The 21,717-nt window shown below is 43.1% G+C and overlaps 7 protein-coding genes and 1 long non-coding RNA gene across 8 annotated transcripts in view; 5 read left to right on the top strand and 3 right to left on the bottom strand.

Moving 5' to 3' along the window:
• Positions 1-46: 46 nt before the first annotated feature.
• LOC134860859 (gamma-crystallin M2-like) lies at positions 47-1,254 on the top strand. The gene is made up of 3 exons (XM_063877710.1): positions 47-165; positions 254-496; positions 962-1,254. Exons 1-3 carry the CDS (start codon positions 157-159, stop codon positions 1,235-1,237), a joined length of 528 nt encoding a protein of 175 aa, XP_063733780.1. The 5' UTR covers positions 47-156; the 3' UTR covers positions 1,238-1,254.
• Positions 1,255-1,476: 222 nt separating this feature from the next.
• On the bottom strand, positions 1,477-2,350 carry LOC134860862 (gamma-crystallin S-1-like). Its single transcript, XM_063877712.1, has 3 exons — positions 2,204-2,350; positions 1,870-2,112; positions 1,477-1,798 (listed from the first exon to the last, which is right to left on the bottom strand). Exons 1-3 carry the CDS (start codon positions 2,210-2,212, stop codon positions 1,529-1,531), a joined length of 522 nt encoding a protein of 173 aa, XP_063733782.1. The 5' UTR covers positions 2,213-2,350; the 3' UTR covers positions 1,477-1,528.
• A 1,211-nt stretch (positions 2,351-3,561) lies between these two features.
• Positions 3,562-4,936, bottom strand: LOC134860858 (gamma-crystallin M3-like). Its single transcript, XM_063877709.1, has 3 exons — positions 4,809-4,936; positions 4,431-4,673; positions 3,562-4,037 (listed from the first exon to the last, which is right to left on the bottom strand). Exons 1-3 carry the CDS (start codon positions 4,818-4,820, stop codon positions 3,762-3,764), a joined length of 531 nt encoding a protein of 176 aa, XP_063733779.1. The 5' UTR covers positions 4,821-4,936; the 3' UTR covers positions 3,562-3,761.
• Positions 4,937-6,079: 1,143 nt separating this feature from the next.
• On the bottom strand, positions 6,080-6,787 carry LOC134860863 (gamma-crystallin M3-like). The gene is made up of 2 exons (XM_063877713.1): positions 6,497-6,787; positions 6,080-6,393 (listed from the first exon to the last, which is right to left on the bottom strand). Exons 1-2 carry the CDS (start codon positions 6,566-6,568, stop codon positions 6,115-6,117), a joined length of 351 nt encoding a protein of 116 aa, XP_063733783.1. The 5' UTR covers positions 6,569-6,787; the 3' UTR covers positions 6,080-6,114.
• A 409-nt stretch (positions 6,788-7,196) lies between these two features.
• On the top strand, positions 7,197-8,151 carry LOC134860856 (gamma-crystallin M3-like). The gene is made up of 3 exons (XM_063877707.1): positions 7,197-7,306; positions 7,386-7,634; positions 7,837-8,151. Exons 1-3 carry the CDS (start codon positions 7,292-7,294, stop codon positions 8,113-8,115), a joined length of 543 nt encoding a protein of 180 aa, XP_063733777.1. The 5' UTR covers positions 7,197-7,291; the 3' UTR covers positions 8,116-8,151.
• A 1,451-nt stretch (positions 8,152-9,602) lies between these two features.
• LOC134860857 (gamma-crystallin M2-like) lies at positions 9,603-10,877 on the top strand. The gene is made up of 3 exons (XM_063877708.1): positions 9,603-9,730; positions 10,123-10,365; positions 10,531-10,877. Exons 1-3 carry the CDS (start codon positions 9,707-9,709, stop codon positions 10,804-10,806), a joined length of 543 nt encoding a protein of 180 aa, XP_063733778.1. The 5' UTR covers positions 9,603-9,706; the 3' UTR covers positions 10,807-10,877.
• A 3,034-nt stretch (positions 10,878-13,911) lies between these two features.
• On the top strand, positions 13,912-20,529 carry LOC134860855 (ETS translocation variant 5-like). Its single transcript, XM_063877706.1, has 13 exons — positions 13,912-14,016; positions 15,486-15,551; positions 15,638-15,722; positions 15,857-15,904; positions 16,010-16,060; positions 16,867-16,963; positions 17,043-17,285; positions 17,458-17,735; positions 17,844-17,906; positions 17,997-18,065; positions 18,193-18,344; positions 18,446-18,547; positions 18,946-20,529. The coding sequence occupies exons 2-13, from the start codon at positions 15,504-15,506 to the stop codon at positions 19,177-19,179; spliced, it is 1,470 nt and encodes a 489-aa protein (XP_063733776.1). The 5' UTR covers positions 13,912-14,016; positions 15,486-15,503; the 3' UTR covers positions 19,180-20,529.
• Positions 20,530-21,201: 672 nt separating this feature from the next.
• LOC134860790 (uncharacterized) overlaps positions 21,202-21,717 on the top strand; it is a 43,855-nt gene continuing 43,339 nt past the window's right edge. The window contains exon 1 of the long non-coding RNA XR_010165316.1: positions 21,202-21,348. This is a non-coding gene — a long non-coding RNA (uncharacterized LOC134860790). The remainder of the gene's footprint in view (positions 21,349-21,717) is intronic.

Raw genomic sequence — 21,717 nt, 5'->3', positions numbered from 1 at the left:
CAACAATGCGTCGCTATACATAACCAAATGTGAGTTTATAAAACCTATTTGGATGACAATACTTTATGCTGTGCCATCACACTTCCACTTGATATAAAAGGACCGCGGCGCGGACAGCGTCTACTGAGCGCCAGTCTGGCCCCCACCGACGTCACAATGGGAAAGGTGAGTTTGTCATGTGTTGTTGTAATCTTCAAAATATGTTTTCACCTGAGAGCCGATAACGAATCAGATCTCTGACGAACGTTTGCAGATCATTTTCTACGAGGACAGGAATTTCCAGGGTCGGCACCACGAGTGCATGAGCGACTGTGCCGACCTGCACCCTTACTTCAACCGCTGCAACTCCGTCAGGGTGGAGAGCGGCTGTTTCATGGTGTACGAGAGACCGCAATACCTGGGCCACCAGTACTTCCTCCGCAGGGGGGAGTACTCCGACAACCAGCGCTTGATCGGCATCAATGACTGCATCCGCTCCTGCCGCATGATTCCCATGGTAAGCCTCAGACGGTTTTAAAGAGGGGAAACATCAGAAACGAAGGCAGTGATACAGAATCTGATCTTACTGCTACGGTTATTTTAAGGCTTAGCTTGATTAGAGACTATGCAAAAACAATGTAAGGGAAATTAAAGAGTAGCTAATGGGGTGTTTTCCAGGATGACTGAGTCCCTCCAATCAGAAATACAATATAAGTAGCATCTTTCCCTAGTTTAAAGGAATTTTGGGAAAGTAAGTCCCAAACAACTCAATATTTCAAAATGTGGTAACAGATAGCTGGGATTCAGCACATTAGGACTTATTTTCAAGCCATCTGGTCCCTTGTATTCAGCCTAAAAACGCTTTACTCACCCTCGTTACTGTGTTAACCTGGTACTTATTTATGTAACAACAGTTTACTATAAAGCACATTAGTACAGCAAAACAAGCTTTTCTGACTCCTAAATATTCTTCTCCCTGCAGCACCGTGGTTCCTACAAAATCAGATTGTACGAGCGTCCTGACATGGGCGGCCAAATGCAAGAGGTGAGCGACGACTGCCCCAACGTCCAGGACCGCCTGCGTATGTCTGACATTCACTCGTGCAACGTGGTCGACGGCCACTGGCTGATGTACGACCAGCCCAACTACAGGGGCAGGCCCTACTACCTGAGGCCCGGAGAGTACCGCCGCTACAGTGACTGGGGCGGCGCCAGTCCAAGGATCGGCTCTCTCAGGCGAATCACCGACTTCAATTAAAAGTCTTTTCAAACCTTTTTCCTATCTCTGTTCTCAATAAACATGCTTAGCTGAAACTGTCTGTGTCACTCTGCATACAGACATGCTTGTCCCTTTCCTGGTGGTAGCTTATCGCACTTTGTCCACTCCAAAACATGAGCATCAACGACGCCAAACTCGCCACCTTAGCAAACTTTTAGATCCCCTCACCACTCTCAACTCAAACAGCCCAAAGAAAACCAAAGCAGGAGTTGACAGAATAGTTGTTGGATAGATTTATTGACGGTACTTCACATAAACAGTTTCTGGACTTCACACAGCGATACGTTTAATGGACCCCACCCTAGACGTGGTGCTTCCCCACTCGTTAAACCTCCTGTACTCCCCGGGGTTCATCAGGTACTGGCGTCCGCTGTAGTTGGGGTGTTCGTAGAAGATCCAGTAACCGTCCCTCACGTTGCAGGAGTAGACGTCGTTGTGGTTGAATCGTTCGAACAGTGAGGGGCAGTCGTCGGTCAGCTCCATTGTCTCGCCTCCCAGCTCTGGCCGCTCGTAGATCATCATCCTGTGGGAACTTTGGGACTGTGGAGAAAGACTTTATTAACCTCTAGATCAGCAAAGACTTACTGTAAAGTGAAAGCAACGAGGCATACCGTAGGGATCAAACGGCAGGAGCGCACACAGTCGTTGAAGCCCATCCAGCGCTGGTAGTCGGGGTACTCTCCCCTCTTCAGGAAGTACTGGTACCCCGTGTATCCGGGTCTCTCAAACACCATCCACTCCCCACTGTCCACTTTGATGGAGTTGCAGCGGCTGAAGTGGGAATGCAGGTCGGAGCATTCGCTGCTGCACTCGTAGGAGCGACCCTTGAAGTTCCTGTCCTCGTAGAACATAATCTGAAATGTAGACGATGTCAAATTAAGAGGAAGTGTGCATACATGTTGAACGATTGCTCTGAAGCACAAACGGCGGGACGAACAGCCTTACCTTGCCCATTGTGTCGGCTCACCTTGGTCACACTGCAGCGTGTGCTCCGGGCTGCCTTTATAACCCACGGATGACCTGTGTCATTGTGATTCAGAACAAAGAGCGCGGCCGTCAGCTCTTTATCACAGGACTATTTTTTGTTTCGTGTGTGGTTGACTAAGCAAATCCGCTGTTTTTGAGCAGTGGCTTTGAAATGGCTCTGGTAAAATGGACTGAATTGGAAGAAAACATTAGAAATGAACCAAAAATCAACATTTAATTACACATGTATTGATCGGAATGGATTACATACAAAGATATTCCAATATTTAAATGAAGAACTCAAAGGACCGCTCAGATTTGTTTGAACAAAGTTTATTTATCCATCTTCAATTTACATATTTATCTTTGTGCAGAAAGCTTAGTGCATATGATCAGGGTACTGTATGGAGGCTGTAAGGAACATAACATAGATCCAGGAGTGAATATTCACCCCCCTGTGAGGTGGACTCAGCCTCTGCCTTGCCTCGGTCCCCAGCAGCAGCCTTTATAAGATTTACAGTTCAGAGACTGTTGTTCCCCTCCTGTCAGCACAACAACTTGCCCTACGGAGTCACCAGCATTTTCAGTTGCATTTGATCCCCCCCCCCCCCCCCATTTTGTGATGCGATATCACTTTTCCTCGACCATATACTCTATTTATAGACCTCTTTTTATGTATTTCTTATTATTGTATACAGTCTATTAAAAAAGGACATGTCTCATGTACAAGATTCACTCTAATTTTACGCTTTTTTGTGATTATAAATTCTTAAAATCAAGTTAAAACAATAAATATGTTTGACTGTTTATTAGAAAACCTTAGAAAATATATGTTTTATATGTTAGCCTTCCTGTCATCCATCTACTGTCTACTTGAGCCATTCATGTCCCATTTATATTCAATTTAAAACAAGGAGTCAGTCGTATATTCATCAATTACTTTTAAACAACCGTGTCTGAATCAGTCTCTTCGTGTGTGATCTGTTTGTTTTAGTGTGTTAGGGTTCATTCAACCTTTTATTAAATGGAGGGAAACCTATGTACTGAACATCTATGCTGGCTTGAACACCCACCTGCACCCTCTTATCACATCATTAATTAAGATAAATTGCATATGTATTCAATAAAGACTTCATCTGTACTCTCATATGTGGTTTAAATTCAAATGTGGGTTGCTGTACATTTTCTGAACCATTTCTCACCCCTAGTTTGCGTTTGTCCTGCCAAGTTTTGATGATGCTAAATGTATAATGCAAATACTGTATATGAACCTAAAAACCACCGACTGAGCCAAACAGTCTCTTATTGAAGTTGTGTGCAGAAGAAAATCCCCCAAATTTATGCGGCAAATCATTTTATTGTGCCCATCACACAGGTATAGAGGTAAATTCATCGTGGCTGGATTGCACAGTACAACTGGAACTACATGCAAACAATGCACAAATCACAGTTTCTGGATAAAAACAAGGCTTCTTCTTCTCTTCTTGTTAATGTTAATAAAACAAAGCATCTGCAAAACCTTTGAAGCTAGAAGTGATTAGACAGATTCTGTGATGCGTCTGATGGAGTTGAACTTCATGTCGTCGCTGCTCATCTCTTGGAGGTTCCTGTACTTTCCTGGCTTCAGATAAAACATCCGGCCCTCGAAGTTAGGCTGCTCGAACATCAACCAGTAGCCCTCCATCACGTTGCAGGACTGCATGTCCGACATGTGGTAGTGATCCTGGATGGAGTCGCAGTCGTCGGTCAGCTCCTGCATCTGCCCCTCGAAGTTCGCCTTCTCGTAGATCCTCATCTTAAAGGGGCCCTTGTGCTGTTGAAGTACACCGTGTCAAATGAAATATAAGCATGAAACTAGCAAAATAATTTAGAAAAAGAAGCTTCATTTAGAAACCCAATTGATAGCCACGATAAACGGGAACACATTATCAGACTTAAGTTGAAGTCACCCTGTGGAGGACTGTATGAATAACATTGAAGCGTTTTCTCTAAAATCCCTTAGAGGCCCAGACACCTTTTGAGATAATTCTTTAAACAAAAACCCGATGAAGCCAGCACCTCCTTCACTATTTACTCACTGCTAGAGCACAGAACTGAATTTGACTGGATATTTTCATCTGATTCTGGGTAAGATTACTCCCAAACATGTCTCTTTCCATCACTGATTGCCTCTGTTCTCTGTGAGTAATATTCTGCACATATTTACCGTAGGCACCATGCGGCAGGACTGAATGCACTCATTGAAGCCGATGGTGTTCTGGTACTCGGGGTACTCTCCCCTGGTCAGGAGGTACTGCTGGCCCGTGAAGTTTGGCTGATCGTAGACCATGAACGTCCCGCTCTCCACCCTGCAGGAGCTGCACCGGCCCAGGTGGGAGGAGATCTCGGAGCAGTCGCTCATGCACTCATAGGAGCGACCCTGGAAGTTCCTCCCCTCAAAGAAGACGATCTAGAGAGGGAGACACACGAGCTAAAGGTCAGTGCTGTTAACAAACACACAGTTGCATAGCAGAAGAAGTGATACAGTATAATATTGTAGCAGTAAATGGATCCGGCTGCAGCACTGATCTGCACCCTTCACTACCTTTCCGTTCATGGTCTGGCTTTTTGATTTCTGTTGTTCTGCCCACTGGCCCGCTGCCTTTTATGCATCATGTGACATCAAAAGAATCTGCCCCTCAATTGTACAAAATACCCGAGTCAGCTCATCGGCATGGAAGTCCCTGCTGTATTATACATCGAAGCTGTGCACAGATTAAACAGAAGTGGTGCAGAGTTCAGTCACAAAGCAAACTCCATTTATTGCATTACTTTTGTTTTTAATCTGCTATGTGGGAACAGTATACAGCGGATAAACGATGCAAGAGTATAAAACATGCATTGATTTGCATTGCATGTATAAAAGTTGAATTTATGAAACAAACCTCAGTTCAAATCACTCAGGGTTTGTCTGCCATGTGCTGCTAGGATTTTCAGTTTTTTAAACCAAAGTTAACGAGCAGTACACCCAGCGTTCCTCACTAGCAGACTGTTTGTTCCATTGTTCTTTAATTAACCACTGTAATGACAATCTCTCTCTGCACATGTAATTGGTGCCTAAAATAGGCATCCCAACGTGCTGTAGCTCTGCTTAGCTTTCAGTGAAAATGCCCTCTTGTGCAAAATGTAATTCATAATACATTCATGCTTCTTGGAGGAAGAAAACATCACATTTTGGACACTGTTTTTGTCAGCTTGTACACATTATAATGCAAAATATATCAAGAAGCGTACATTCATGTTCTCAAGGGGATAAAAGCCTTTGAATTTAAAGAAGCAGTGTGTAGGATTTAGTGGGATTTCTTTGCAGGTAACAATATCTTTTCAGGACAATGTTTTTATTAATGACTTTCCTTGGCTTAGAATGGGAGCATTTCCTCTTTCACCATGTTTCTACAGTAGCCCAGAAGGGTCACACCAAACTCTAGCCCTGTAAAGTACCTCCTTTATGTTACCTTAAGTTCCTTTGCAGTCTGCACCCTCATAGATTCATGTTACTGTATGCAGTGAATAAGGAACCGTTGCAATATATTTTGACTTTGTTTGAAACAGCAGCAATCGGCCCAACTATCGACCCATTATGAACAGGCAACGACTACTGCACTACGAAGGACTAAATAGTAATATTAACGTCATTTAAAAATACGATGTAGTGTGGAGGAATAACTCGGCTTATCATGGAAGTATGAGGTGTTTTATACCAAATGTACCTGCTTTAAAATAAGTCTTTATTCATGTCTGTCACGAGCAAAGTATATGGTCTTACCCCACAAAGGAAACTACAAAACAGCAGAGATACTTCAAAATGTGATTTTTATTCTTCCCCCTCAGTTTCTTTAAGTACACAACAATCAGCACATGTCCATGATGCGCTTGATGGAGCTGATCCTGGACATGTTGCTAGCTGCAGAGTCGCGAAGGTTCCTGTACTCTCCGGGCCTCACGTACATCATCTTGCCTCTGAAGTTGGGCTGCTCGAACATCAGCCAGTGGCCGTCCATCACCTGGCAGGACTGGCAGTCGGACATCAGGAAACGATCCTGCAAGGACTCGATGTCGTCCATCAGCTCGTGCATCTGGCCTCCGTAGTTCTCCCTTTCGTAGATCCTCATCCTGAAGGCTTCCCTGTGCTGTAGGGGAAGAAAGACAGGATATCAAATGTAAATGAGTTTGCCTGCTTAAATTCACCAAACACATCTTTGGACCGTTCCAGCTCCTCCTCAAACTCCTTACCGTGGGGATCGTGCGACAGGAGCGGATGGTATCCATCATAGCCATGCCCATCATGCCCATCATGCTCCCCATGCGCTGGAAATCGGATTACTCCCCTCTCTTCAAGAACACCTGATTGCCCATGTAGTTGTGGCGGTCGTACACCACGAAGCAGCCGTTGTCCACCCTGCAGGAGTTGCAGCGGTTCAGGTGCATGTGGATGTCGGTGCAGTCGCTGCTACACTCGTAGGAACGACCCTGGAAGTTCCTCTCTTCGTAGAAAATGAATCTGCAACAAGAAACATGCATGAAAAGTTAGATCAGTGGGTTTGATAGACACCATTATATCAACAAACATATGAAATATTTACCCTGCCCATGGTGACACGTTTTTGCAATTCATGCCAACCTAGCGCCACTTTTATATACAGTATCCGCCGCAGACTGTTTCCACACCTTTGTGTGAAACACCATGACTCATCAGTAGGTTCATGTACTTTCATTTTTAAGGTCAAATCAGGTCAGGTCATAACAAAACAAAATCCTGATATATTATTTATTATTTTGCCAGTTAAAGAACACGTATGATTGAATACTCGAAGTTTCCAGAAGTTCTTGAACCCCAATATTCACAATCACTATTGCAGGATCTACAGTGAAATCTGCCCCCCTATAGAGCTGCGCAGAGCCACAATATAGAGTGATGACTCAAAGGTTTCAGCACAAGCCATGTGGGAATGCTACGGCCGTGCAATGTATAAAAAGGGAAAAGGGTCGATGTTGAAGCAGTACATCTGAAATTAGCACACAATAATCATGGCCATGGGCAGGGTAAGTGAAACTATCAGAACATCTGAGTAACTTGGAAAGGATTTGATCTGGAGACTCAGGTCCACATTGTTGTTTGCAGATCATATTCTACGAGGAGAAGAACTTCCAGGGTCGCTCCTATGAGACCAGCAACGACTGCCCCGAGCTCACCTCCTACCTGAGCAGGTGCAACTCCTGCAGGGTGGAGAGCGGCCTCTTCATGGTCTACGAGAAGCCCAACTTCATGGGCCACCAGATGCTGGTGAGGAGGGGCGAGTACCCGGACAACCAGCGCCTGATGGGCATGAGTATGAGCGACTGCATCAGGTCCAGCCGCATGATCCCCATGGTAGGTTTTTCATTTGCAATAAGAAATTAAACGACATATCAACATCTTTAAAATCAGCTCTTTGTATTAGTTGACAGCACAGATTTCAGCTAAGCAAATGCAAAATGCTTGCAGGAATGTACCTGTATCTTTCCTTGAGATAATCAGGGCGTAGATCTGATGTTTCGATGCCCTGAGTATCCTGCCGTTTCTTCCCCTACAGCACAGGGGACCCTTCAGGATGAGGATCTACGAGAAGGAGAACTTCGGAGGCCAGATGCACGAGCTGATGGACGACTGTGACAACATGCAGGATCGTTTCCGCATGTCCGACTGCCAGTCCTGCAATGTGACGGATGGCCACTGGCTGATGTTCGAGCAGCCCAACTACAGAGGCAAGATGATGTACCTGAGGCCCGGAGAGTACAGGAACCTCCGTGACATGGGCACGGGCAACATGACAAGGTTCAGCTCCATCAGGCGCATCATGGACTCCTGTTAACTGTGAATGTGGGAAATAAAGAACGCTGAAATCTAATGTTTGTGGTTATAGACTTTGTGCCGGCAACACGTTCACACATAACTCTAGACCAATGGTAATTATAGGGGTAAAACTGGGAGTTTGTGGACTGAAAAAAGTGTGTATTATGGTTTAAAAGAGTCCTCTCATTATGCAAATCAGTTTTGTTAGATACTCCCTGTTTGGTTATCGTCCACACATTGGCCAAATACATCAGTCCAAGCTCCAAACTCAAATGTCAGGTAAAATTGGTGGAGTTACCCTATTAATGCCTCAATATCTCTGAGATTTATCAGTCAGTTTCTTCTTGAAGCTGCTGTTTTTCTGCGTGTTTCTCCTGTTGAAGGGATACAGGGAAATAGTTCATAAAAAACAAGCACACTGGAGCTAATAACACACCTTTAACACATGAAATGAACGGCATGCATGTGGTCACCCTTCAGTATTCCTGCAACTTTACCTAAATCAGTGCCAGATTAAAGAAGTACTTGAAGTCTCCAAACTCAAAATGGTTCACCCTCATGAATGTACAATCCAACTGTTAGATCTTTATATTTCTAGTGCAGAGATCACGTTGGATTCATCCTCTGGGAATGATTTATGATAAGTATTATCAAACCTAAAACAATGAAACCACCATTTCCCCGGTCAGAAGTGCATCCTATTTAACATAAAGAGGTTATTGTTTGTTTAAAATGACTCGCCTCACTGACGCAGAGCATTTCATAACAGACCAGGTGTCTGGCAGTGCCGTTGCTTTTGTCAGCATGCTTTGTCGCAATGCTTTTCACTTTGCATTGTTCAGGGAAACAGGATTCCCAGCTTCAGAACAATGTGATCAGCCTGGTATAAATATGTGAAACACTGATTGATTTATCCAGGTGATGCAAAGCAAAGCATGCACAAAACAAATGATGGAGAAGGGACATTTTATATATTTACTACCACATATTTAATGTAGCACAAAACTGTTTATGCAGTATTTGTGTAAATGTGTTGATCTGATGTGTGAATGCATTGAAACCCACTCCTCTTTGCAGATGTGGTTGGAATCAAACTCCATTTCATTATATCGTTGCTCAAGTAAAAGCCATTTCACAGCCTTGCACACATGATATTGTGTTTGCTCAAATCAGTTTCTACCAGGAGAAAAACTCCCAGGGTCGATGCCCGAAGTCTGATAATGACTCCAGACATCCTTCAGCCCCAGCAGTAAGTTAGTAAAAGTGAATGAGATAGGTCTTCAGTATTCAGTATGTGCCTGTTAGTGTTGTTTGTTTGGTGTTTCCAGTGAGATAAAGTAATATGAGTGAACCAACATGCTTAAAATAATACAGTTTGAGATAAAGCACATTGACACGACTTCTGCATCCCCACAGGAGACATCAAACAGCAGCCATGTGTTTTAAAACAATCGCAGCATCAGCTAATGTGGCAAAGTTAATGGAGAGCTCATTTGCATGACAATCCTTTTACTGGCAGTGCATTTCATCCGCCTGTATAATAAAGTGGAGCATCAGTGATGCAGGGGGAACGAGCCGCTTTGATTTGATCGTGTGAGGAGGAACATAAGATGACCATGGAGCGCACAGGGAAGGTGAGCATCACATGCTAACTGCTGTATGCCATTTAAAGAGCATGCACTGCAGACAGGCATGGATACATCTTCCTTTACATCTCTTCTTTAGACTTTAATTAATGCTTTTTTCTAAATCGATGTTGATGTTTTGTCCCCAGTACCAGTCCATCTTTGGAGCTATGTTGTTTTTTGCAGCGATAAAAACTTGACATCTGGAGAGTATCCAACTGACAGAGAACTGATAGAAGTCTAAATTAAAGTTGAATTATTACAACCTGCATATGAATGAGGGGTAATTGCACATATCTAAGAATGAAGCATCTAATAATACACAGAAAACATACTTTAATAATAGAGATTGCACAAGTAGTTTGTTTTTAATGGATGTTTTAACAAATTGCTGGCTGCAGATCATCTTCTACGAGGAGAAGAACTTTAAGGGCCATCACTATGAGTGCAGCAGCGACTGTCCCGAGGTCAACTCTCACATCCAGCGATGCAACTCCATCCGGGTGGAGAGTGGGGCCTGGGTCCTCTACGAGAGACCCCAGTACCTGGGCTACCAGTACGTCCTCATGAGGGGGGAGTACCCCAACTACCAGAGCTGGAACGGCTTCAACGACACCATGCGCTCCTGTCGCCTCATCAGACATGTGAGAAAATACTTGAAGCTGAGCATATAGTTTGTGTTCTAACCTTTAATTTAAAAGTATAGGGGGTTATTTATGTTGTGAACATTAATTCAGAACCAAGACGCAGGTTATTACTGTCAACCAGCTCATCTAAAGCTCCCTAATCCACACGTTATATTTGTTCAGCCTTCCAGTATCCACAGGATCCGCATCTACGAGCGTCCGGACTTCAGCGGCCAGATGATCGAGTTCAGTGACGACATGCCCAACCTGATGGACCGCTGGCGCTACCGGGACATCCACTCGGCCCACGTCCAGGACGGCATCTGGGTCTTCTACGAGCACTCCAACTACAGGGGGCGCCAGTACCTGCTGGAGAAGGGCGAGTACCGGCGGCCCGCAGAGTGGGGGGCCCTTCATCCTGCCGTGGGCTCCATCAGACGGGTTGTGGACTCATCTTAAAGTGCTTCCTGTTTCCCACCTTCCTTCAGTCTTTACCCTGAGCTAACTTAATAAAAGCAAAGCAAACTGCAGCAGAGTGGATGGGAGTTATTGGGGTTATTTGTGACGTTTGAAGCTGGTACTTGAAGGTCAAACAGCTACATATGGTCTCTAAAACATCCCTGAAATGTTTGTTTATAGGCAGAAACCAAAAGCACTATGATGCATCCTGTGAAGGACATGAGTATCTACTTTATATTTAATGGAAATTCGAGTTATTTTGCAGGGCTTTTTCATGCTGGTTTCTTTTAGCGGATGAGCACCCGGCTGCAGAACCCCGCTGATGAATCATGAGGATTCTCCAGCGGGGACCGATGGTATGTCAGCAGCTATTGTTCTTTGGATGGAAATCCACCGGCCAGCTGGTGCACAGACACAACAAAGTAAACAGATACAGGGCGTTGGACATGAGCCACTTTTCGGGACGGCCCGGCTTTCACTGGCTTTGTCTGTTTTAGCTTCATTAGGTACATTACATTACGCCTCTGCAATAGGTGGTTTGACCTCTGACCTGCTGTACAAGTGCTGCACAGCTTCTGGAAAAACACCATTTAACATCGGAATAACAAAAACAACTTTAATGCATTCACATTTTAATCTTATTTACTACTTGTTAACAATCATCTGCAGACTTTATGGCCTTTATGTTTGAAGATGCATTGAGACACTGCAGGCAAAAGATTTTGAGACTCGTTTGCTTTAATGACATGTCTTATTTCAGACTTGTGATTAGAAAACAATCCAAAATACCCATTACAGAGTTTATTTTACTAGCTTTGTCTATCTACATCTGTAGATTCCTCGTAAATTAAACAAGGTTTTATATATCTAAACATGTATTACAGTGCATTAATCTGTGCTGTAGACACTTCAATGGTGCGTATGAGTTGTATACTGAAATATGAATGGGTTATTGTTACTGCTAGATTAACCTTTATGTAATTTAACAACAGTCATTTAACATCAGCAGCAGGGTGGAGGCTTTGGAGCCATCTAGTGGGGGCTAATATAGGAAGAGTGGATCAGTAACTAAATAATCTATAACCGATAAAGTCCTGGATGAAACAAAGACGATCTCATCAAAACTACTCAGTAAGTCTGTAAAACCATGATCATTCATTGTCTAAAAGCAGCTTTATACCTTTAGTTTGGATTCATTCTCTGTATTTAGTGTGTGACCTCGACGAATGAGCCGATTTTACTTCCTTTAAGAGTCTTTTTTTAAGTGGTATGACAAATATGATACTGCTTACATCGATGCATGAAAGCTTTAATATGATATATCAAATTTCGTTCTGTTCTGAGTTAAGTTTCCCCTTTATTTTCTCACTTTTCACACCATGGACTGGTGTGCTGTACCTTTGCATTATTGCCATGTGCAACCTTTATAAAATGCAATAAATAATTGTGGCCAAAAAGGAAGTCAGCTCAGGTACGATCATAAAGATAGAGACAGCATTCAGGAAATAGATCTTCATTACAGGATACAAAAACACCATAATCTCAACCTGCAGACACATTTGATAAGAAAGTGTATGAGTGCAGTGTGTGGTGTCCTGACACAGGATATGTTTGATCATATCTCGATTGTAGATCAGTCCGAGCGGATGAATAAAATCTGATGTGTGTGTACACACAGTAGTAGACGTGTGATGGCCGAGTCAACAGGAGACGCTGCAAATCAGTTACAGAGCTGCTGAGCTCAGCTGACGATTGAACTGGAACTTTATATCACACACACACACACACACACACACACACACACACACACACACACACACACACACACACACACACACACACACACACACACACACACACACACACATACACACACACACACACACACACACACACACACACACACACACACACACACACACACACACACACACACACACACACACACACACACACACACACACACACACACACACACTGATCCATTCTGGCATCCACTGATGCTGATCAAGCAGTTTCTGAGAACACAAACAATCACTGCACCCTGCAAAACAAAAAGCCGTAGAGGTCAATCGGTCTGAAGTCAGACCACTGGAGTTTTAATTGAAAAGTTATGACCAAAATAACAATTAATGGGGTTTTAGATGCACATTTAATTACATCGACAATGAGATCATCCAGACCTGACTGACCTTATAACCTTCTGTCTTCTCCTTTTTCAGATAGAAACTCCTACCACAGAATAGACTGTTCAACACTGTATTACATTCTTACTGCTGTCCTTTGAATACACTAATTACCAGACTTAATACATAGTCAGGTGGCCCGCTTCGTGATCGCTCTGCAGCAAATGGTAATGAAGTTGAAAGAGATCAAAGCAGAATTAAGAGTGGAGGGGCTGCTTCGCCACCCACCGAGATGAATGCACTTTGAGGCAGTCATGTGTGATGCTGGATTAAACCAAACATGCTGCAGCAAAAGGAGGGGAAGTACAGTAATCCGCACCTCGACAAAAGAGTTGAGATTATTAATGTATGCAGGAGAAAGGCACATTCATATTCTCTCAAATCCTATTTTTGTAATCATAATCCATATTACCCATAGAAGTTACAGTGTTTGTACACATTTTGTAAAGGAATCTGGACACTAAATGTCTATACAATTAATATTAAATTGTCATATTTGCAAATGAATGTTTGGTAAACTATGTTCAATAGGATTTGCATGTTTCTTTACTCTATGAATGACAATATTAATACTATAAACGGTATAATGGGATATCTTTGATCAATACTTTGTGGTATATTCTCAAACAAATGAAGGATACATAAAAAATTAATAATGTTATCTAATAGGGTTAATCTTGTTTTATTTATTTATGTATTTATGTATTTATTAGCTTGTTTTTATGGAATGGCAGCCCTGGCCCTTTAAGAGAGCTGTGGAGACATGAATGAACAGCGGCCATTCATAAAAAAAAACCCAGGGACAGACGTCAGAGCAGTCTTGAAGATGATTGGCTCGCTCTTTGAGTGACGTCGCGTTCTAGCCAATGGGAGGGTCGCACTGGGCTCGGGGGTTTAGTTCCAGCGATCAGAGCTCCTCATTGAGTAAAATCCACAGCCGAGTTTTTATTCGAAGAGCTGCTGGGGATGTAGGGAAGAAGAAACCTTCGTTTTTAAAACACTGACAAGAAACTTCACATATCAAGTGAGTGCTGCGTTATTATTTATTACATCACTTCGCAAAGACAGGATGCTTGCTGTTGTTTTAGCTTTGTTTTCTTGCATCGCTGCTGGCTGTGTTGGAGCCAATACGAGCTAAGAGGCGAACGCCATTTTCTGGAAAAATCAAAGGCAACATTGCGTCCATTTCTCCGCATCTGTCAGCTCTGCAGGGCGGTATTTCCGTCTGCAGCAGCTGTCGTTATGGTCTGTTAGCATCGTGAATATTTCTCTGTCTCTGTGGTACATTTTCTCAATGGTGAGGCCCCCCCCCCCCCCTCCTCACCACCACCACCCCCCTTCTTCTGCAAAGGCTCAAGTTTCAGTTCATTGAGAAAAACAAGGAGGTCTCACGATGCCTTGCGTCACTTCAAAAACTCCATTCACAAATCTGTACATTTAGTTTAATCAAAGTCAGGTTAAAAACACCACGAATCAAAGTCATGTTATCTATCCTGGTGTTGGTATCTTTACAGCAGATGAACTCAACTTCAAACCCCACTTTGTCTCTAACGCCCTGTTTGTAAGAACAATAGCAGTTGTAGCGAGGTGTTGTTTACCTACGGAAGCCCACGCATTCATCAAAGGACGTGTGACTTCCGTATGAGGCAATCATCATCTAACAGTCAAAAGATAAGGGTTTGAGAACTTCTATCTTTGGATAAATACTGAGCCTGATTAGTCCTTTATCAAAAGCGTATTAAATAGGTTAGATAAATTGTACTGTACCAGGAAATCAACTCAACAGCTCCACTTCCATGTACATTTTGTTTACCCTGTTCAGCTAGATTTCACAGTCCTCATAATATGTTGACTCTTGAATCAGCTCCATTCACTCCTTTAAAACTGTGAAAGGTAGTTTACAATCTCAGAAAAAGAATGAAAGTATCAGAGTTTCTTTAATCAAACACCAGTTGAATGTTTTATCCTTTAAAGCCTGTATAGAATTGACGAATAAATCAGGTTTCTTCAGGATATTTCCCAAAATGCGGGACTTTTCCTTAAAGGATCTTCCTATAATTTGATCTGTTGTCTCCACCTATTCTACCTGAGGATATTATGCCATTTGAACCACTAGAGAACAAGTATTTTTCATGCTTCTTGTATCATTCCTTTTTACACAAACCACATATTAAGGGATACTCCTACAGTGCAGATAGAAGGGAAAAAGGCGTCACATTTTATTGCCCCATACAGCTGCTTTCTGTTTATCCCCTTAAAACCAGCATCACTACTCAAACATGTTTGAAGTGTATTTCCTCCTGCAGCTGGTCTACATGATTTAACATACAGGAGGTTACATAACGCTGTAATGACGACAATGCTTTTATAGCCACTGTAAATCCTGCTGCTGTGGGGCCAGGATGTGAAAAGGAGCAAGATGCGTGAAGAGAGAGGAATATTGGTATGGATATCATGCTAATATGACCTAAAACGTCACCCTCATTTTTCCAGGGTGAAGACTCCTGCAACATGGACGGCTTTTACGACCAGCAGGTCCCCTTCGTGGTCCCTGAGAGTGTGAGTTATCCTCCTCTGCTTCCCATTTCTTACATTTCACTTCATCCTTAATGTTCTCTAAACAGTCTTTCTTGTTCAAAAACTAGAAATGTCCCTTGGAGGGAGCAGAGAGATGTCTCAGCGACAGGAAGAGGAAGTTCATGGACACAGAGCTGGCTCAGGACACAGAAGGTGGGCTCATCATGTCCACATGTGAAAGTGTTTACCGTGTCAGGAGCTAGTGGATACACAACACAGTGCTGTGTTTTTCTGTGGGAGATTTGTGGTGACGCTTTTTGACTTTAAGATATTGGTCCGTCTTTCAGAGCTCTTTCAAGACCTGATCCAGCTCCAGGAAATATGGATCGCAGAAGGTGAGACCTGCAAGAATCATGCAACAAAACCCACATGTTCTCCATTAAAACCAACAGATTTAAGGAACAGATGAGTCCTTTAACACCGTGTTTTCCCGCCTACAGCTCAGGTTCCCGATGACGAGCAGTTTGTCCCAGATTTCCAGTCCAATAAGTGTGAGTATCTCCTCCTCTCGTAGATGCTTCTTAATCGATTGGTTGTTTAATCTCAAACAATGCATCCTATTTTAGTAACGGTCAGATAAATATCCCCCTTATATCGTAGTATAAGTAAGTTGCATTGCATTTAATAACTTAATACAACCACCTCGTTAGGGCACTGTTCTTCTGCAGTAGGAGTTAATTGATCCTGCTATCAGTGTTCCCTGGCAGCACGGAACATTAGTGGATCTGTGCCAGGTGAACGATGGCGGTCACATGGTGCAGGAAGTGGCTCTCAGCGACTCCACTTGTACCTTTTAAAGAATAATGATGTTACAGATAAGAGCTCGGTATGCGGCATTGGCACATTTAGTGCGGCTGCCAAACACGTACTGCATGTATTTATGACTGCGACTCCCGCACTGACCATAAATCTGACAGATTGATTGTGGATGGAGATATGGTGAAGAGTCCTGGAGATAGGGTTCACTGAGGGCATTGCAAGCAATCATCTGGTTGTAATTATTACTATCTTGAATAATACTAATACACCACTTTACATATATTCATTTACACTTTTTAGCATTAAAGGTTGTATGTTTAATGCAATGTGAACATTCTACTACATATTGTCTGTTTATTTCACAGTTTTACTTTAATATCGTATGTAAATAAACTGATTTTAGATTATTTTATTGCACATTTTTGATCTAGAATCTTAAGTTTACCATCTTATATTTACAAACACATTTTATACTATTTTATCTAATCTTAAGCAGCTGTCATTAAACCCAATTTCTCCCCAAAAAATGTGTTTCCAGTGATGTTTCATGGACCTCCTGTGAGCAAAGTGAAGCGAGAGCACAGCCCGTCCCCCTGCAGAACGCCTCACGCTGACATGTGCCTTTACAGCTACAGGTAGAACCCCAATCCTCCCGTGGGTGATATTTCAAAATAAAATGACCTGTGTGCTTACAGCTACTTCCTGTCTCCCCAGTGCCTGTGACAATAAGCCAGTGGGGCTTAAATCCCTGCCTCCAGCCTCCACAGCAGCGCAGTGTGGCCCCTCTCATCCTGCAGGACCTCCACCGGTACAGAGGCAGCTACAACCTCCGGGCCCCCAGCTCACCAGCAGGGGCCCCCATCCCTGCAGCCTCCCTCAGGCCAACCAGAGCCAGCAGTTCGCTCTGCCGCGCCCCCCCACCGGCTGCCCCCCTGCGTCTTTCAGCACAGAACAGAGGTGGGTGTGAAGTTAAATTTAGTGGTGAATTGAATGTGTACATGTATCTTTTTGAAACTAGATTTTGACTTCTGGACTTTACAACGCTCTGGAGTTGTTGGAAAAGTTCAGATTACATGAGGAAATGGAAAACCGTTTTGATGAAAGACTAATAGGAGCCTTCTCGTTGCAGGTTTCAGAGGCAGCTGTCGGAGCCCTGCTTGTCCTTCCTCCCTCAGGAGACTCCGCTGAACTCGCCGTACCAAACCTCGAGCCGCGACAGCCGACCTCTGTACCAGCGCCACCTCTCAGAGCCTCTGGTACCCCAGGGTCCCAGAGCATTCAAACAGGAGCTGGTGGATCCACGGTACCCAGAGCCGGGGCCTCCTGGTGCAGGACTGACCCGGCCCCAGAACGCTTTCAATCACGTGACCATCAAACAGGAGCCACGAGACTATGCCTTCGACTCAGGTGAGTGTCTGACTGTCTGCTAAAGGAAATATTTTGCATTTGAATTGCATATTATTTTAGAAGTGAGACCAACAACAAGACTTCCAACTCTCGCTTTGTGTCTTCCAGAGGTTCAACCCTGCCACTCGTCGTTTGGGAAATCTCCAGTATTGTACCAGAATAACAATGTTGGTGAGTTGATTGTTTCTCTTTACTTTTGACTCACTTCTCCTTGGAATAAATGTAACCTTTACTAATGAAAGTGTATGTTTCGCCCCACAGGCTTTGCTCCTGACAGAGAGCAGCGCCTGTACTATGACGACACCTGTGTTGTGCCGGAAAGATTGGAAGGTAACGCAGAATAACGAAGGATATTTTAATTACTGCTTCTGATAATCCACAAGGAGTAGACCTTATCATGACTAGTTCTGCGCCCAGGGAAGTATCAGATGTACTCATTGTGTGTCCTTTGTCTCAGTTAAAGTGAAGCAGGAGGGTTTGCCGTACCAGCGCCGCGGCTCCCTGCAGCTCTGGCAGTTTCTGCTGACTCTGCTGGACAACCCGGCCAACGCTCACCTGATCGTGTGGACGGGGCGCAACATGGAGTTCAAACTCATTGATCCGGAGGAGGTGAGACTTCAGAGCAACCACACAAAAGGACTTTGTAAAAGGTCAGGGGTGAAGGTCTTTGCCTGGCTGATGCATAATATTTGATTTACTCTCGTGTTCAGGTGGCTCGGCTCTGGGGGCTCCAGAAGAATCGGCCGGCGATGAACTACGACAAGCTGAGCCGCTCGCTGAGGTACTACTACGAGAAGGGCATCATGCAGAAGGTAAAGGCAGGTTTCACTTCACTATTATCACAGTTTAGTCACATTTCTATGCACCGGCCCATTAACCTTAATACAACTACAAAAAACATTGAATTAAATCAACTTTATTCCAGTTTCAGTCATTTGATTGGTCTTATTGATATGTCACATTTGACTTTGGCAGCATACAGTGTACAAATAACTCTGCTTACACATAAAAAAACAGAGATTAATGACATAAGACAAATATTATTGCATGGCTCCCCAGTCTACTGATACAATAACCCTTTTGGAGTGTGGTTTTCTTTATTAGAACATTGCATATCCCCATGTAAAGTCTGAATATTGTAGTCCATGTACACAGAATCACAATTAATGCATCATTAATTTCTCCCTCCTCTGATTGGCTCGTCCTGCAGGTTGCCGGGGAGAGGTACGTCTACAAGTTTGTATGCAACCCCGAGGCGCTGTTCTCCATGGCTTTCCCGGACAACCAGAGGCCGAGTCTGAAGGCCGACCCGGACGCCATCGTGTCCCCCAGCGAGGAGGAAGGCCTCCCCCTGCCCAGCTACGAGGAGGAGGGTCCGTACCTGGCCGAGGGGGCGGAGCAGTGCGTTCAGGGACTGGCTTTCCCCGACAGCTACCCCTACTAGACTCCACAGGCTGGACGAAACATTTTACTGCAGGAACCTGAATTACTGAGCAGTGTTTTCAACATGTATACCTGCGATATGTGTGGCCCAGAAAAGAGGAATTTATCAGAGAATTTTGATCACAAATCAAACTCTCTTTTATCCAAAAGTACCGGTTGCAAAATGATGATTCCGCTTAAAAAAAAGTCTCTCTGAGATTTGATCTCAGTCCCTCAGCAGACATGCAATTTCTTGCCCAATACTGTTTAATATGATTTAGGTGTTATTGTTTTTTTAAAAGCTTTTACATTTAAAGTTTTATAAAGAAATTAAGATGCATTATTTCAAGATATGGTTGTAATTTTATGAGAAAAGGCTGTATGTCATGGGAAAAAGACCATATTTTGAGCAGAACATTTTCAAACGTCATATTATTTAGAGAAAAGGTCGTAACTTAATTAAAAATGATACTAAAAATAACCATTTGACAAACAAACTAACAGACCAAACAGTACTTTTTCCCATGAATGTGCGACCGGTTCCCGGAATAGAACACCTTAACTGTCATCAAATGACTGTTCTTAGTTGTGTGACTCACAGCTGTCCCCCCAGTGACCCTGCAGCCTGCTTGGTTGTACTTTTGTAGCATGGCCATCGCTGTCGTCCTCGCGAACGTGAACTCTGGGATCTGTATTTCAACCAAAAAGTATCTCGACACCACGAAAACTCCTTTTACTAATTTACTTTTAATGGTTGTTTTTTTTGGGTTAACCTTATACTGCTTGAAAGGGACACACTTGTATTTTCCAGATGTTATAGTCCTCCTATAAACATGTATATTGAGAAATGTCTTTTGTGTACTTTTTCTTGTTTTCAAAAGCTAATATTTTTGGCATTATACGAACTCGTAATTTTTTCCTAAACTGTTTTATGACAAAGGTACTGCTACTATTTTTCTGTAATACTGTCACCATGATGCTAATAATAAGCATAGACTTTCCTACAACCGGCTCATCTGTTATTGCACCAAGCTAGTTTTCTGCATTTTGTATAGTTAATTTGCTTCAATGTGTAGAAAAGGTGTATAATTATATATGAATATATTTTTGCAAAAGGCTGCATCTGCTTGACGTTGTACTATGAGCTGAAAAGTTAAGCCTGCTAATGTATTGAACCGACTCCAGCCTCTGAGAGCTAAAGACTTCCACCCTGAAGATAATGTAATGGTATATTTTACTATACGATCACATGGTGGTTAAAGTGGAGGAGAGGCTGGAGAACGATACTGACACCGGTGTAACGTCTACGCTCAGATACTGTACGTGTGCCTTCTGTTGACCTAACTGAAACAATAAAGTATTTTACTCTTTTCTTTCGCCTCAAATCTGTCTCCAGATAGGAAGCATCCCTGTCAAACACTCGTGATTAAACCATAAAACAACGTTATATTTAACTTGCATTAATGCCAACCTCAGACAGTTTTGGGGTTTAATTCTTGCAAGACAAAACATTCATATGTAATCCCCATTACCACATATATCAACGTTTAAGGAACTACAAAGAGGCATCAATGTTTTAGAGCCTTTGAAATGGTGAATGTATTTTAAATGTGCCTGTAAAATGAATTCTTCGATATTAAGCTTGCTGTTGTTTTTCTAACAGTGGAGAAGTCAGTTATAATCGAAGTCTAATAAACAATACAAATGCTGGTAGTAAAGCATAATTCCTAATGTACAATAGCATTGAAGTCAGAGTACTTTGATAGGCCAGCACACAACTACAAGTGTAAACAATGTAAACAATTTACATTATTAGTAAGCAAGTGAATTACTGTTTTGAATAGATGTAGATGCACAATCAAGGAACAGTTTTGAAACAATATATACAACTAAGTGGATTAGGGTTATTTAAAAAGAAATGTGGTTAAGACAGGAGCAACCCAAAGAGTGGCAATGACACACCAGCAGGAGAGAAACGCGAAGAAGCTCATGGCCCAGTTCGCCAAGGTGAGACTTCGCTCAGGTCGGCGAACTGACGCGAAGACCCGGCGACGAACAAACAACCTGAGCGGTACTGCGCGCGGATCGCAGTTAGGAATCTCCATAACGACGCATGGAGGACGACAAGATGAATGATGAGCGGTATAGTGGAAACAACACAGAGAAGGTGAACTTTCCTGTGAGTTAGGAGGTCAGTTAAAGCCTGAACACACAAACAAACAAATACGAGTCTGCGTTTGATGCTCGCTAGAAAGCTAACTCATGCTTTCGTCTGTTTATAGTTTCTACTTTGTTGAAGGTGAATTACAACACGTTTAATGCTGTCAAATAACCTTAAACTCGAGAGGATGTAAGCAGAAACATGGTGTTTTACAGCGAGTTTGAATACTCTCCCCTCTGTTACTGTCAGGGGTAATCAACGCCACCTGTTGCAAAGCACAACACGCTACCTGCAGGTACACAGCATAACTCCTTTACACACTTTAGTGATGCTTTGGATATCTTTCTCCTGCTCGTTGTTTGTTAAGCTTAATACATTCTTCTGTGTACCATGTTCAGC

Source organism: Eleginops maclovinus, chromosome 24, assembly GCF_036324505.1.
Source record: "Eleginops maclovinus isolate JMC-PN-2008 ecotype Puerto Natales chromosome 24, JC_Emac_rtc_rv5, whole genome shotgun sequence".
In the NCBI taxonomy this organism is placed as follows: domain Eukaryota; kingdom Metazoa; phylum Chordata; class Actinopteri; order Perciformes; family Eleginopidae; genus Eleginops; species Eleginops maclovinus.
The sequence above is the reverse complement of the archived record's forward strand: the minus strand, read 5'-3'. Positions and strand labels throughout refer to the sequence as shown.

Excerpts from the sequence above, each read along its gene's own strand:
- LOC134860862 (XM_063877712.1), bottom strand. Across the intron at positions 1,799-1,869 it reads CCTGCCGTTTGATCCCTACG|TCCCAAAGTTCCCACAGGAT; the intron begins GTATGCCTCGTT and ends CTTTCTCCACAG.
- LOC134860858 (XM_063877709.1), bottom strand. Across the intron at positions 4,038-4,430 it reads CCTGCCGCATGGTGCCTACG|CACAAGGGCCCCTTTAAGAT; the intron begins GTAAATATGTGC and ends GTACTTCAACAG.
- LOC134860863 (XM_063877713.1), bottom strand. The coding sequence starts at position 6,568 with ATGGGGAGCATGATGGGCATGATGGGCATGGCTATGATGGATACCATC. Across the intron at positions 6,394-6,496 it reads CCTGTCGCACGATCCCCACG|CACAGGGAAGCCTTCAGGAT; the intron begins GTAAGGAGTTTG and ends CTTCCCCTACAG.
- LOC134860857 (XM_063877708.1), top strand. The coding sequence starts at position 9,707 with ATGACCATGGAGCGCACAGGGAAG. Across the intron at positions 9,731-10,122 it reads CCATGGAGCGCACAGGGAAG|ATCATCTTCTACGAGGAGAA; the intron begins GTGAGCATCACA and ends TGCTGGCTGCAG. Across the intron at positions 10,366-10,530 it reads CCTGTCGCCTCATCAGACAT|CCTTCCAGTATCCACAGGAT; the intron begins GTGAGAAAATAC and ends ATATTTGTTCAG.
- LOC134860855 (XM_063877706.1), top strand. The coding sequence starts at position 15,504 with ATGGACGGCTTTTACGACCAGCAGGTCCCCTTCGTGGTCCCTGAGAGT. Across the intron at positions 15,905-16,009 it reads GGAAATATGGATCGCAGAAG|CTCAGGTTCCCGATGACGAG; the intron begins GTGAGACCTGCA and ends TCCCGCCTACAG. Across the intron at positions 16,964-17,042 it reads ATGTGCCTTTACAGCTACAG|TGCCTGTGACAATAAGCCAG; the intron begins GTAGAACCCCAA and ends CTGTCTCCCCAG.
- LOC134860859 (XM_063877710.1), top strand. Across the intron at positions 497-961 it reads CCTGCCGCATGATTCCCATG|CACCGTGGTTCCTACAAAAT; the intron begins GTAAGCCTCAGA and ends TTCTCCCTGCAG.
- LOC134860856 (XM_063877707.1), top strand. Across the intron at positions 7,635-7,836 it reads CCAGCCGCATGATCCCCATG|CACAGGGGACCCTTCAGGAT; the intron begins GTAGGTTTTTCA and ends CTTCCCCTACAG.